At 57.9% G+C, this 13,431-nt stretch overlaps 1 protein-coding gene across 4 annotated transcripts; it reads right to left on the reverse strand.

Moving 5' to 3' along the window:
* Positions 1-1,021: 1,021 nt before the first annotated feature.
* Positions 1,022-12,251, reverse strand: GDAP1L1 (ganglioside induced differentiation associated protein 1 like 1; the record flags this gene model as incomplete). 4 transcript variants are annotated; one of them, XM_082773610.1, is made up of 6 exons in its annotated part: positions 11,929-12,251; positions 9,462-9,654; positions 6,612-6,785; positions 4,201-4,298; positions 3,995-4,109; positions 1,022-1,365 (listed from the first exon to the last, which is right to left on the reverse strand). In XM_082773610.1, exons 1-6 carry the CDS (start codon positions 12,106-12,108, stop codon positions 1,022-1,024), a joined length of 1,104 nt encoding a protein of 367 aa, XP_082629736.1. In that variant the 5' UTR covers positions 12,109-12,251. The 4 variants fall into 4 exon arrangements, with proteins under 4 accessions (XP_082629736.1, XP_082629735.1, XP_082629737.1 ...); XM_082773609.1 differs by having other exon boundaries at positions 6,612-6,805; positions 9,422-9,654; XM_082773611.1 differs by lacking the exon at positions 6,612-6,785.
* Between the last annotated feature and the right edge of the window lie 1,180 nt (positions 12,252-13,431).

A 13,431-nucleotide genomic window follows, 5' to 3' on the forward strand; every position in this document is an offset into this window, starting at 1 on the left:
CATTTAGGAATGGGAAGCAGCTACTCCTCCCATACGGTTTATTGAGGATCTGTTTCAAAGCACGAGTAGCAGTGAGGCCCGTTATTCTTTCCAACATGCAAAAGGCACAAGAAAGTCATAAACGTGATTCTGTGCAAAGTGTCTCTAAGAAAACACACAGCGAGGAAATGACAGAAAAGAGCCCCCAATGGAAGAGAAGGCCAAAGTGTCTTCAGAAAAGTCCTGAAAGTTCGGAAAACGGTTGTACTTTTTCAGAGTCCAGGTATGCTCAGGCGGTGAGAGATGCAAATCCATGAAAGAAAACTCAAGACCGAGCCAAAAGGCTAAAACAATAATTCCCTTTGTGTGCCAAAATTCAGGGTGGAAGTCAAAACAATTTATCTCAGGAGGAAAGCGTGACAGTTAAAGACAGACGTGAAATTCTTTTCTAAAAAAAAAGCCCACCAAAACCAGACGTAGAAAGTGGATAGATGCTAAGAGTAGCTTAATAAAAATATTCTTTTTAACGAAAATAATTTAAAAATGGGAAATTGAAGAATGCAAATCCACCTTGACCGTGACCAGCTACTGCACCCTGCTCCCAGGAAAGCCTCCGAGCATGACAGAATGGCTTCTAGAAGAAGAAAGTCCCCACTAGTTACACTTGCGAGATGTGGCTGGTGAACACTTCGGAAACAGACGTCGAGGACCGATTGTCCGAGTCCTGTGGTGTTCCCATCTCTCCCAGTGGAGCTGGCCTGCACCAGTGGCACTTCCCAGTGGGCACGGGGAGCCAGTGACCCCCTGAGCCTCTCGCTGGCGTTGAATACTTAACCCTAAAAAAGGCATTTACAAGTTGATGCTTTTGTCGTTGTTGTTGTCTTATTTCCTTGCAGTATACTTTTCTACTTCTAGACTATGGAATGTTACATTAAACAATATAATTAGTCATACCTTGCTTCAAATTTCATTACAGTTACTGAGGCTTCATCATAATTTCACACAGCACAGAGACACCAAACTAAACACCAAGCAGCCAGCATTAGATGTATTTTTTCTTTAAGTACCAATAAGCAAAATATCCCATTCCCCCCAGCGATCCCATCAGGAAGGAGGCTCCAAAGAAGGAGGGAGGTTTCCGCTTGACCAGCCGGAAGGCATTGGGTACCACCGCTGAGAGCAGCGTGGTGTGTATGTCTCCCAAGACTTTCCTGAAGGCAAAGCGTTTCTGTATCCTGTCGAAGAAGGACTGTAGGTTAGGTCTGCTGCCGTCTTCCCAGTATTTCTTAGAGAGTCCTAGAAACTTGAGGCGATGCAGGGTAGCTCCTAATAAGACATCAGCCAAAGTGAAGACGCAGCCGCAGAGCCAAAGCTCACACTTCTGCCCTGGAGAAAGAAGTGACAGAGGTAGGATGAGAATAGGTCCTTGGGTGGGCACTTAGAGGCTTGCTCAAAAGCTCCATGGAAGGAATAGGATTTGGATTAGGCTCCCAGTACTTTTTCTCAGCTCTCTGATGTCCCAAAAGACCAAACCCTATCTATCAGGCTGATCATTTTTATATATATATATATATATATATATATATATATATATGATCATTTACATATTTTATATATATATTTATCATTTATAACCTGCATGAAGATACAAATCACTCTGTGAAATGGCTTTTTGTGGTGCAGCGAGCACTTCTGCTGTGTTAGTGCTCAGGGAGCGTTTGTCCTTGGCTGCCGCTGGGCGTTGGGAGCTGTTTGAGAGGTGGCATGGTAACACGTCCTATTTTAGGGATGTGAGAAATCCTCGGGAATCAAAACTGTTTGCTGGCCCAGCCTGGCTGCTCTCCCTGTGTGCTGTCTCAGAGGTCCTGCCTCTGTCCCCCTTCAGCTCTGGGCCCCTGCTCAGGGCCACCAAAATTTGTGCAGAGAGCTGGACTTTGTGGGGAGGCAGAGCTGGGTGTGAGGGAAGATGCCACAGTGCTGATGGCCCCCAATAACAGTGACCCTGATAACCTCACCTGGGATATGTCCAGGAATAAAACAGGCTGGAAGAAGCTGGCTGGGGTCAGGGTAGTGTTAAACGCACCCCTGGTGACCTTTTGGTACTAACGAGCAGGGCAGGGCTAAGGGAAATAATGGAGGTGCAGGTGAGGAAGAAAGCACAAGGGTTACAAAACCTGGGCTCCCCCTCTTCCTCTGCTGGGGCAGTGTGCTGGATATTGCTGCTTGTTGCACCTTGCAGGCAACTGCTGGAGCCAGCAAATCTGGGAGGCCAAAGAAAAACGTGGTAGGCAGCAAGAAGCCTGGCCCCTGCCCTCCCCAAGCTGGAGAGGGACAATGTCCTCCCTTGCTGGATCAACATGCAAAGGGAACCCCAAAATTTTGGGGTGCACAGAGGAGGGGAGGCTGGGAGCTGCCTGTGCTGGCACTGGGGAGACCCGTCTGTGCTCTGCTCCAGCATTAAAACTCCTGGTTTGCCCCAAATCCTTAGTTTTGTGGCTCTGCCTTACAGGTGGGGTGAAAAGCCTGCGTGATGCCCTTTTGAAATCGGGGGGAGGTGGGAGAGGCCCCCACTGCACCCTGTGCAGGCCCTGCTGCAGCTGGGCTGCCAGAGGGGTCAGGTCAGGGGAATTACTGGTAATTAGCAGGCCTCGTTTGTACCCGCCTGGCAGCCGGCCTAGTCCTGCCAGAGGCACAGCCCGAGCGGACAGATTGCCTGTGCCTAATTAGTCAGTAAATATTTTCAGTGGCTAATAAAGTGTGGGGGTGCTGCAGCTGGAGACTGCTGGGCCCCAAGGATGCCGTGAGGGGAGGGGCGGGTGCTGGCCTGCCTTGTTCCTCGGCACCCCTGTGGTGTGCTGGGAGGTTTGGGGGCAAAAGTGGCTTTTCAAGAGCAGCCCCCACGCTTCTGGCACCTCCGAGGGCAGGTAATGAGGTGAATTCAGCTGGCCTCTCCTCTGGGATCTGCTAACGAGGGGGTTTGTTGGATGCAATTAGGTCAACGCACCGTGCTGCTGTGGGCTTCCAGCAGGTCCCCAGCCCCAGGGCTTTTTGGGGTCTCGAGGGCCCCTTGGTGCCGCCCTGTGTGATGCATGGCTCCCAAGTGGAGGTAGCTGTGGAGTCACCCCCTTGTTAGCATGTCTGGGCTGTGCTCCATCCCTGGCACCTCTGGGTGTCCTGGGGATGGGGTCAGGAGCCCTGCTCAAGTGGGACTGGGGGGGATATGGAGGTGGCAGCAGGACAAGTGATGCCCAGCTGTCAGGGCTCTGGGGGGGCTCTCAGTAGTGCTATTTGATGATGGGGGCTGGCTAGAACAGCTCTGTCTCTCCTTCTGCTCTCTTATGTGGGCTCTGTGCCTCTCACACTTCTCAAGGGCCCCCAGGTTTCCCTGCCCTCATGCAGTGGGTCAGAAGTGGCAGTCCTGGGACCTGGCCACTCGGTCCCTGCGTGTGCCATGGGTGCTCACCAGCACCCAGGGGCCGAGGACTACGTCCCTGCTCCTGGGCTTTCAGCAACCTGTGCTCCTCATGGCACAAGAGCTGGGACTGGTCTGGTCTTCCCAGAGCTGGGCAACCAGCGCTGGGTCACAGCAGGGCCTGCACTCCTGGGGATAGAGGGAGCCAGGAGGGCGAGAGGACTTGCTGGTGACACGCGTCTATGTGGTGACACACAGTGGCACAGGTGCCAAAATCGTCCTGTGCTGCCAGAGGTGATGGAGGGCAGAGCAGAGGGGCAGGGGACCAGTAGAATTAGTGGCTGGTTGGTGGGTCACTGGTGGCCCTTTGTTGGGGATGTGCCATCATGCTGCAGTGACCTTGGATCTCCTGCAAAGTGGGTGTGAGGACAGAGGAGCTGCCTGTCCCCTGCAGTAAGCAAGGTGTGCGGGCTCCCAGAGCAGCCTCTGCCTGATCCATACAACCTCCACGGAGCTCAATGTGGTCTTTCACTGGGCGTGAAGCCATCAGCCCTTCCCAAAATCATGCCTGGGCTGAAAACTGCCCCATGCAGGCAGCCCTACCTTGGTACTCCAGCTTCCTCTTCTCCAGCTCCGCCTCAATCTGGTCCAGCACCATTCCCAGCTCACCGAGGATTTTCTTCAAGTAGTTCACATTGTCGTGCTCCAGGATCTTGGCCTGGGTGGAGAGCGGAGGTGAGGGTGGGAGTTGGATGGCCGGGTGGCCATATGTCCCTAAAGCCATTCCCCACCACCTCTGAGCAGCTTACCATGAGCTTCTTCTGCTTGGAGAGGTACGGCTCCGTCAGTGGCGGCTCCTCCTCATGGTCCAGCTTCATCAGCTCCGTGCTGGCGTTAGCCAAATGTCCTGGAGGGAGACACGAAGAGGGGCTGCGGGGGTGTTTCCCCCCCGCTGAGAGGTGCTGGCTGTGTTTGGTGGGGTAGGGACAAGCTGGGGCAGGCAGAAGCTGAGGCTTTTGGAGGTTTCCCTGGTGAGCTGCAGCCTCATAGATTTTTACAGCAAGAAAGTACTGTGTTTGGTGAGCTCAGCGGGCTGAAGGTGCAGTTTTGGAGATATGCTGTCCTGCAGGTGAGCCTGGGAGGCAGCTGAGCTCCCTTCAAAGAGCTTGATTAAGGGGGATTTGCAAGCACAGTTCAGCTGTTTTGTTTGAAGAAGAGACTTTTTGATGCATTAAATGGCTTTGAAGTGCTGTTCCTCTGCTAAAAAGGAAAAAGAAAGGACCAGCACGAAGGCTCCCTCTGGGGCCGCGTTCCCTGGCTCTGCTGGGAGCAGGGCGGCTCATCCCCTTTGCTGAGAGTGTTGCATGGGGCGAAACCAGGCAGAAAACAGGTGCCTGCCCCAAAGGGCTCGCAGAGAGGCATCCAAAAACTGGGGAGAGGGGTCAGGTTTAGGCAGCACAGCTGAAGTTTGGTTCAGCCTGGCTCAGTCTGCTAGCCCTTTCCTAACAGCAAAGCTCTGTGCCAGATGGAGCAAAACTCAGACCTCAGGTCCTAGGCTGCTGCTGGGATCTGGGCAGCAGGGATCAGGGCTGGTTTGTTGCAAGAGCTGGCGATTGCCTAACGCCAGCAGACGTGTTCACACCAGCCTGAAACCACGCAGACTTTGCCTGTTGCAAGAGCTCCTTGCACAGAGCAGCCTCTTCTCCTCTGCAATGCACAGGCAGAGGGATTTGGTAGGAAAAGACACAGGGGAAGGGAGAAGGTAGTAAAACTGCACTAATGGGGGGTTCCCAGTTCTTCTGCTCTGCACCTTCTGCCATTGCCAGCCCAAGGTATGCCCCTGCCCAGAGCGGAGGCCCTGGGGAGCCAAGGTGGCTGTTTTACTGTTGTTGGTAGCCTTGGAGGTCAGACCTGTGCTGTCACCACAGGTGTCCCTGCCCCAGCAGATGGGTCCCTGGGCTCAGCTCTGTGCATCTCCCAGCCCAAATACAAAGCTGCCATCCTGAGCCATGCCTCACCCCACTGCCACAACGGAGCAGGAGAGGGACTGAAAGGAGGGCATGGAGCTGTGCCTGGGCTGGGAGCAGAACAGCGGCTGCGCTGCCTGATTTACAGCCCCCTGGCTTACATCAGGTGTGTCTGCCACCTTTGCAAGTCATCCCGGAGCTGCTGGGATGATTTCCCTAGGGAAGACTCTCAGCATTTCACCACCAGGGTGAATTTGCATCCCGGCAGCATTGCCTGCTCCTGCCCTGCACCCTCACTGCCCACCCAGCAAGGCCCAGCCCTGCTCTCCCCAGTGCACCTGCTCTGCTCGGGAGAGCCTGGCCCTCGGTTCTCCTCCTGGGGACACATTTCCAGGCCCTTCCCCAGCATGGTGGGGCTGCCAAGCCATCCCCTGGGGCCATCAAGGGCAGCACCACAGGGAAGCAGGGCACCCCCAGCACCAGGGCACCTGAACTGCCCAGCCATCGCACAGCCCCTCCTCTGCGATGGTTTGGGGAAAACGCCACCAGCCAGGAGCTGTGGAAGGCGAGAGATTTTGAAACATCTTGGCAGGCCCCGGGCAGCATGGTGAGTCAGGCGGGTGGCGTGAAGCAGTGCAGCAGCACGCTCTGGGGAGGGGACTGGGCTCTGCGTGATGCCTTTATCCAAGGCATGAGTGTGGGTCCCTCCTGTGGGAGGTAAAACGTGACTTTGTTATGGGAACTGCCTGGGGCTGGAGCCTGCTGGAGGGGGGAGATGTGGGGCAGGTCGGTGCCGTCCAGACAAAGTCACTTTTCTGGAGAGGGGCTCTCCAGGAGCGAGCCCAGCTGCTGAGTTATATTGAGCATCATCAATGTTTCATGAGTGCTTGGAGGCTGCGTGCTGGCTGGTGCCAATTCATCCACCCTCTGCAATTCAACCTCGCTCTGCTCCCCCACCTGCACCCTTGGAGTCACTGGAGGGAAGAGGGGGAGCGGGAAGGGAGCACCCCAAAAAGAGCTGCACGAGGATGCACTGAGTGTGGTGACGGCACTGCTGGGGAGGGAGGCAGCCAGGCACCCAGTGCCTTGGGAGAACCCTTGGAGTAGGGGTGATTGGGGGCACCCCAGGGCCAGGAAGCCCCCCCAGGGCACCTGCAGCTCCCGGGCAGCTCTGCTTTGCCATTTTCCCTGCCTTGCCTGAAGGAAGGGCCGCGGTGCCATCCCGCCAGCCCCCTGCCCCAGAGGCGACTTACTGCGGATCTCAGCGGTCGCGTACTTTGGGATCATGGAGTCGGTGGTGAGCTCGGGGTGCAGGATGCAGCCGTGCGTGTAGGCGTCCATGGGCAGCGAGTCCAGCAGCTCCCGGTACTGCAGCACCCGCGAGTGCAGCGGGGTGCCGGGCTCAGGGATCAGCTGGGGGACGTTGTCTGAAAGGGGCAAAGGAAAGCTGTCAGCAGTGCGGGGCTCGAGGGGGTTAGCCCCTGCTGGAGCCCAGTTTGCAGTCCTCTGGTTTCACAGCCAAGCAGGGGAACGAAACATTTCCCTTCTGCAGAAAGGAGCCCAGACCTGCAGACTCTACACCAGTGCAATGAGATACCTCATTTTTTTGAGTCTCCTTGAAAATCCCATTCAATATAGGTAATGAGGGTGACAGAGCAAGGAGCCGAGCACCTCTCCCCTCAACTCTCATCCAGTGCTGAAACCACGGGAGCATCCCTCGTCCCAGCAGCATCCTCGGCCCGTTGTGCTTTCCTCGCTCTCACTGCATGGCGGTTTGCGTCCTGCTCCTTTATTTCATTTACAGCTCAAAATGCGCAACAGATGACACCGGGAGGAGGGAACCATTCCTGTCGTCTCCTCCAAGAATATCAGGCCCGTTTCTTTATGGGATTGTAAAAGTTTATGGCTTTTGATGATAGTTAATAAGCCCCCAGATTTACTGCTGGGGCTCAGCAAGCCGGGCTGTCCGTGTGTTCCTTGCTGGCCTCTGGGGCTGAGCAAAGGGTGCAGCAGCAGATGGACTTTTGCAGATGTGGCTGATGCTGCTCCATAATTAGGGACCCAAAATAATGATTCTGGCACTGCTGGTGGTGGGAGCGAGGCAGGGCAGAGGCCAGCCCAGCAGGGACAGACAGCAGAAGCTTGGGCAGCCTGGGTATTGCAAACCTTCTGGCACCTCTGACCGGGGGACTGGGTGGGGGGTTGGATGCAGACCCCACAACACACAGCAAGGGGAGGTGACAGCAAGAGCAGAGGCACCCGATGTCCCCCCAGCTCCCTTCAAAGCAATTACACGCTGCTGCCTGTGCTCCAGGTCTCCAACTTTGGAGTTTCCACAGGAGGAAAGCTCCCGGCTGAATGCAATGGTGACGCCCAACCTGCAGCCTGCGTGCTCCCTCCTCGTGGTGCATGGTCAGCACCCAATGGGCTGGTACCAGGGCTGGAAACCAGTGTGCCCAGTGCCACAGCCCCGTCCAGCAGCTGGAGGGAGTGACCACGAGGAAACAGGAGCTGCTGGCTGCCAGCCCACGTCCTTCACCATCCTGCTGGGGGGACGGCGTTTGTTCAGCCTCTGCACGCTGCAGCTGATCTGGGTGGTGCAGGTGCTGTGGTCAGCAGCTGATGGCCCATACAAAGGTGGCCCAAAAAAAGGAAAAATATTGCTTATCGTGCTGGCATATAATGGTAGCTCAGCATAACTAGCAGAAAAAGATTCCAGTCCTGGAAACAAGCTCTGTGACTGCTCCTTCTAATAGAGGCATTCCCAAGCCCTGCGTGTTGCTGCAGGGTGGGCGATGCCTCCTCGGACCACCGCAGTGCCACCCTGGTGGTGCTTTTTGTCATTAATTTTGGTGGGCCACGGCTCCAGAGCAGGTGGTGCAGAAGGGGGTGATGGCCCTGGGCCATCCTTCCTCTCCCCAGGTGCTCCCCTCATCACGTTTCTCAGTGGAAAGTTAAGAAAATGCACCTGGCTGGAAGAGCTCGAGGGCAGGAGTCTCCCCAGAGCAGCGGGGAGGGAACACCGTGTTCCTCCACAGCAGCAAAGCTCAAGCGACAGTGGAAAGATTGTGTTGCCAGCTCCTGAAGAAAAATACTTGCTGTGTTTTGGAGGACGAAGGAAGAGGCAGGAGCAGTCTCCCTGGTACCTGTGCTGGCTCCCGGCTGCTGCTGCAAGGGGATATTGCTGCCTGTCCCCCCAAAAAAGAGCACAACATCCCCTGGCAGGGCCACAAATCCCCACCATGCTCCGAGCTGTTCCCTGCCTCGGTGTTAGCTGATGTCCCTCCCCTGCTGGGGCAGCGTGCTGCCAGCAGATGCCTCGTCACCTGCTCCTCGCAGCACCCGGGTGACGGCACCGAGTGGTGCGGGGACTGCGGCCCCACGGGGCGGTGAACCTCGGGGCCCCCAGGGTGTGGGGCTGCCCCCTCCTGGGAGCCGCTGCTGCCGAGGTCTCCCCCATGGGATTTGGGGTGTCCGTCCATCTGTCCCCACGGCGGGGAAGCGCCATTCCTCTGCTGAGCAGCACGGTGAGGCCGGGAGAGGACAGCAGCTGAGGCTGGCAAGGCGCCCTTGCTGGGGGAGCTATTTTGAGATGGTTTTGATGTCTCTGTCGCAAGGGTGATGGATGCTGGGGCGAGCGTCGTGATGCTGCAGCCAAAGCTCCCTGCTTGGCTTTGAAGTCCCCCGGCTGAGTGTCCCAGCTGGGCAGCTGCAGAGTTGGGAGAATGAGGGCAAAGGGGCTCGAGGTGCTGCTTGCCATACAGCACCGCTCAGCATCCTGGGGTCAGCCGGGCACTGCAGCCCTGCCCTGTTCCCCTTCCCAGTCCCCTCCTCTGGATCCGTGTCACATCACCCCACAGTCTCCAGCACCGCTCCCTTTGTTTGACCTCGCTAGGGCCATTTTCCCCACACCCTGCGAGGCCTCAAGGACATTTTTCATGGGAAAACGTGAAAGCGTTGGGAGGGCTGCTCGGTCACTGCTCCTTTTGGGGACAGCTGAAACTTTGCAGGGAGAGACGGCTGCATCCAGCCAACAGCATCTCACTCAGCCCTAAATCTCCACTGCGATGCAGCTCGGCCACGCGGCTCTGCCCCCCCCTTACCTCCCGTGAAGTTCTTCTCCATGTAGTCGATGATCTGGTTGTAGTCGCTGATGATGTTGTCCCTGTGGATGATGACGGGCACCTCCTCCCCCAGGTTGAGCCGCATGAACCAGGGCTCCTTGTGCTCCAGCAGGGGCATGCTGACGTCCCGCTCCTCGCAGGGCAGCCCCTTCTCCGCGATGACCAGCCGCACCTGCAGCGGGGGACGGGGGGGAACGGGCCCAAGCTGGCCCCAAAAGTGCTGCGAGGCCATGGGGCACGCATCGCCCCTGGCACAGCACCGTGCACAACTCGCTCCCCCTGCAAGGAGCCAAGGTGAGGGTTTCCCTTGCTGGCAATGGATGGAAATATCACGAGGGAGACCCGTGCCCACCCAGAATCATGCAGAATTTGTCACTTCTGTGTGGTTGGTGGCCTGCGTGACACACAGATGAATTTAGGGATGGGGTCCTGGGGCCCTCAGCAGCAGGTGGAGGCAGGCAGAGGTGGCAGCTCCCCAGCTGGGGGGGATCTGTGATGGGGCTGTGGGTCCCAGCTGGGCAGGGCACCCTCACACACCCAGAGAGGAAGAAGAGGAAGAGGAGGCGGCTGCAGCAATGCTACGCCTTGTGCCCAGGGGATGCTTCAGCCTGGCTGGAGGAAACCCGGGTGGAAATTCAGGTATGCCCTGCTCTTGGGGTCAGGCTCTGGCTTTGCTGGGCACATTTTGGAAAAAGGCTGTGTTTTGGGGAGGCTTTCAGGCAGCTGGTGTACTCCAGAAAGCCCTGGGAGCAAGGAGAGCCCTGCCTGTGTTTTCTCCTTCTCCCTGCTGGAGCCCTGCCCTGCCTCTTGTGTGTTTCCTCGGGGCATAGCTCACCCCCTGCACCCCTTTGTGCCTCCTGTACCACGGCACTTGGTCTCCCTGGTGTCTGCTTCTCTCCTTTCCTGCCAGGCTGCCTCTGGGGCAGCCCTGGCCCCTTGTGCAGACAGGAGCCCAGTTGGGGGAGGGAGCTGGGCACAGGGCTGGGTGTAGGAATCGGGTCCCTGCTGGGCCCTGGGGTGCTGTGCACAGCTCAGCATCCTCCTCGGAGAGACTGGCTGCTCTTTCCTGTGCTTGGGGTGTTGTTGAATGTGCACTCAGGATCCCATTTACAGGTTCTGGATTATAAAAAACCTGACCATTGTGAACCAAGTATGTCAGGCAGGCCAAAACACCCCGCAGGGATGTCAGAGAGCCATGTTTCTCAGAACTGCTGAATGAAGGCAAATCACTTGTTTTCCTCCAAGCAGCAGCAGCAGCTAAAAATATGTCTTAACAAATATAAGCATTTCTATGAGCACTTCAAAGTTCCTGGGGAATTAGCCATTAATTATTTATGGGGCTGACAAATTAATATTTTTTTTCCTTTTAAGTCAGGCAAGGAAAAGCCTGCTTCCCTCAATAGGAAATTGCTCCCAGCGTTTTCTTCCCACCCGAGGGACAAACCCTGGCTGGGGCCACCCCAGGTGCCCCCTTGGGCTCCCGCTGTTGCCCCGTTCCCTTTTGCCATCGGGACCTGAGAGCGAGTCCAGCAGGGACCAGGCAGGGGCAGCCTGGGGTGCCGGGGTTCCTGAGGGTGCCTGTGACCCAAGGAGGGGTCCCAGCTGCTAGAGGCTGTGTCAGCAACAACCAAAAAATAAACAAAAGCCCCCCCGTTGCCTGCTGCAGCCCGGAGAGCGTCCCCTTCCTGGTGCAGATCCAGATCAGCACAGTGGGGCCGAGCGTGTGCAGCTGCCCTGCTGCATCGGGCGCCTACGGGCCCGTGGTGCACACGAGCAGATGGGGACATCCCTGCCGTGGGGCGCCCCAGGGCCCCATGGGTGCCCCCCAAGTAGCTCGCTGCCCTTCTGGTGTCAATGGCAGGGGAATGACAGAGGGGCCGGCAGGAGGTCAGGTTTGATACGCCGCTGCTGCGCCGCAAAATGAGCGTTTACCACCGCCCAGAAATGGGGTTTCTGGCTGTATCCCCCCCCCCCCCCCCGCGGTGCCTTGCACAGGACTGGGATTTCCAGGCTGCTGCAGCAGTGCCAGGGCAAAATGTTCCCGGCACGGGGCCGTGTCCCAGGGTCGCTCCCTGCTCCGGGAGGTGCAGGGGTCCCGCAGCCCCCAGCTGCAGGGTGGTCCCGGGCTCAGCCTTTGTCTGCACGCCCCGCCACATGAGAGAGGGTCGGGAGCGAACACAAAGCAGAGGCGTCTCCCGCTGCAAAGCCTGGTCTCAGAGCCACAGCAGGATTTGGCTGAGCCCCCCCCTCCCACATCCCTTCCCCAGGGAGATGCTGTTGAAACGCAGAAATGCGGGTACAAAAGAGCTGACCCGGCACATGCCGCTCCCCTTGCCAGCCTGGGGAAAGAGCTGCTGGCTCTTCCCTGAGCCCCCTCCTCCCGAGGCAAGGGTGAGCCCTGGATGCTGGAGGTGATTCTTCCCGAGAAGCCGGCCGAGCGCTTTACCTTTTGAGAGCTGAAGGACTGGGTCCAGTGGTACAAAACCAGCCTGTCCTGGGCTTTGAGAGCGGGATCTGTCGGATCCTGATTTTCCTCCCCATCCTTGCCTTTCCCCGCGTCGTTTTCCAGAGCCGAGATGGGCCACCAGCTGCAGTTGGTGGGAGTGACATTATTGGGAGTCGCCATGACAGCCTGCGAGCGGAGGGGGATGATGGAGGAGCCGCGCTAGCCCAGCATCACATGGGCTCCCGCCAGCAGCATCACTCCCGGGGCAGCTCCAGCTCCCTGCGCCCCGGCGGGCACGGCGTGGGCACGGCGTTGGCGCGAGTGGACGCGCAGCCCCACGGCTCCTGGCCGCGCTCCCCGGGGAGCGGGCACGCTCGCAGCATCGCCGCGATGGGCGAGGTGGCGCCGGGGGCTCCCGCTGCACGCCTGCTGGCTCAGCAATCCGGGGCAGCTCCGAGCCTCGATGTTTCCCAGCAGGGGTTAAAGGGTTTTCGCTGTCGTAGGTAGGGCTGATGGGTGATAAATGGCTTCAGCTGCGGATGCCGGCTTTAAAACGTCCAGCGGGCGTCTTGCCTGCTTTACAGCCTTGAATGGAAAGCAGCAGCAATGGTTCTTTATGGATATTCAGTGCTTTTTGGAGAGCACGAGTCTATTCCTGGCTAACGGGTGTTGTTAGGGGCTATTTCACAGTTAGCACGGTGGGACAAAGCTGTATGGCAGCGGGGTTTGTGCACTTGGGAAGCTGAGGGGTCCCTGTGGCTGTTGCCCTCTGTGCGCTGCAGGCGTCCCAGCAGGGATTTGCACAGAAGCATCCCAGCAGAGATTTGCACGCCCTTGTGTGGCCAGCTGGCACGTTCCTGCACACGCCAGCCTGGCAGCCTGGTGGTTTGGTGGCACTTGGCCTCGTCACGCTCCGTCTCCATCTGGCTGGAGGCAATTCCCCGCGGGTGGGACTGGCTGCCAGAGAGAGGAGCAGTTTTGGGGGGTATCGGCTCTCCCCTTGGTGTCCGGACGTCCTGCTCCCAGGTGATGGGTGCCAGGGCTGCAAAACCTTGTTGGTGGCCTTTGCTGCTGCCAACCGAGCAACTCGGTGGCTGGAGAAGGAGCCGGCCCCAGCGCCGAGCTGCGTGGTGCTGCCTGTACTCGGCTGGCCCTGCTGCTGGCCCTCCGCGGGCAGGCAGCATCCTCTGGGGATCTTGTCACAGGGAAGGGGCATCTCTGGCTGTAGAAAAGGGAAGGAACAGCTTGGGGAACCAGAACCGTGTCCTCCTGCGGGTCTGTGTCTGGCAAGCTCCATCTAGTGGCACGTTTGGTGCCGAAGCTGCTGCGCAGCTGGGAATGGAGCAATGAGCACCCGCTGCATCCCTCGTGTCCTGCGGGTCTGCGGCCCCTCTGAGTGCGTTCATTTACCCAGCGCCTTGCTGGCCAGAGCAAAATCCCAAATCCTTGCTTGCCAAACCGAGCAAAAGGGCGGGATCGGTGCGGGCGCCTTTAGCGGGGCCT

The sequence above is a fragment of the Aythya marila genome (genome assembly GCF_965140915.1).
Source record: "Aythya marila genome assembly, chromosome: 16".
NCBI lineage: Eukaryota > Metazoa > Chordata > Aves > Anseriformes > Anatidae > Aythya > Aythya marila.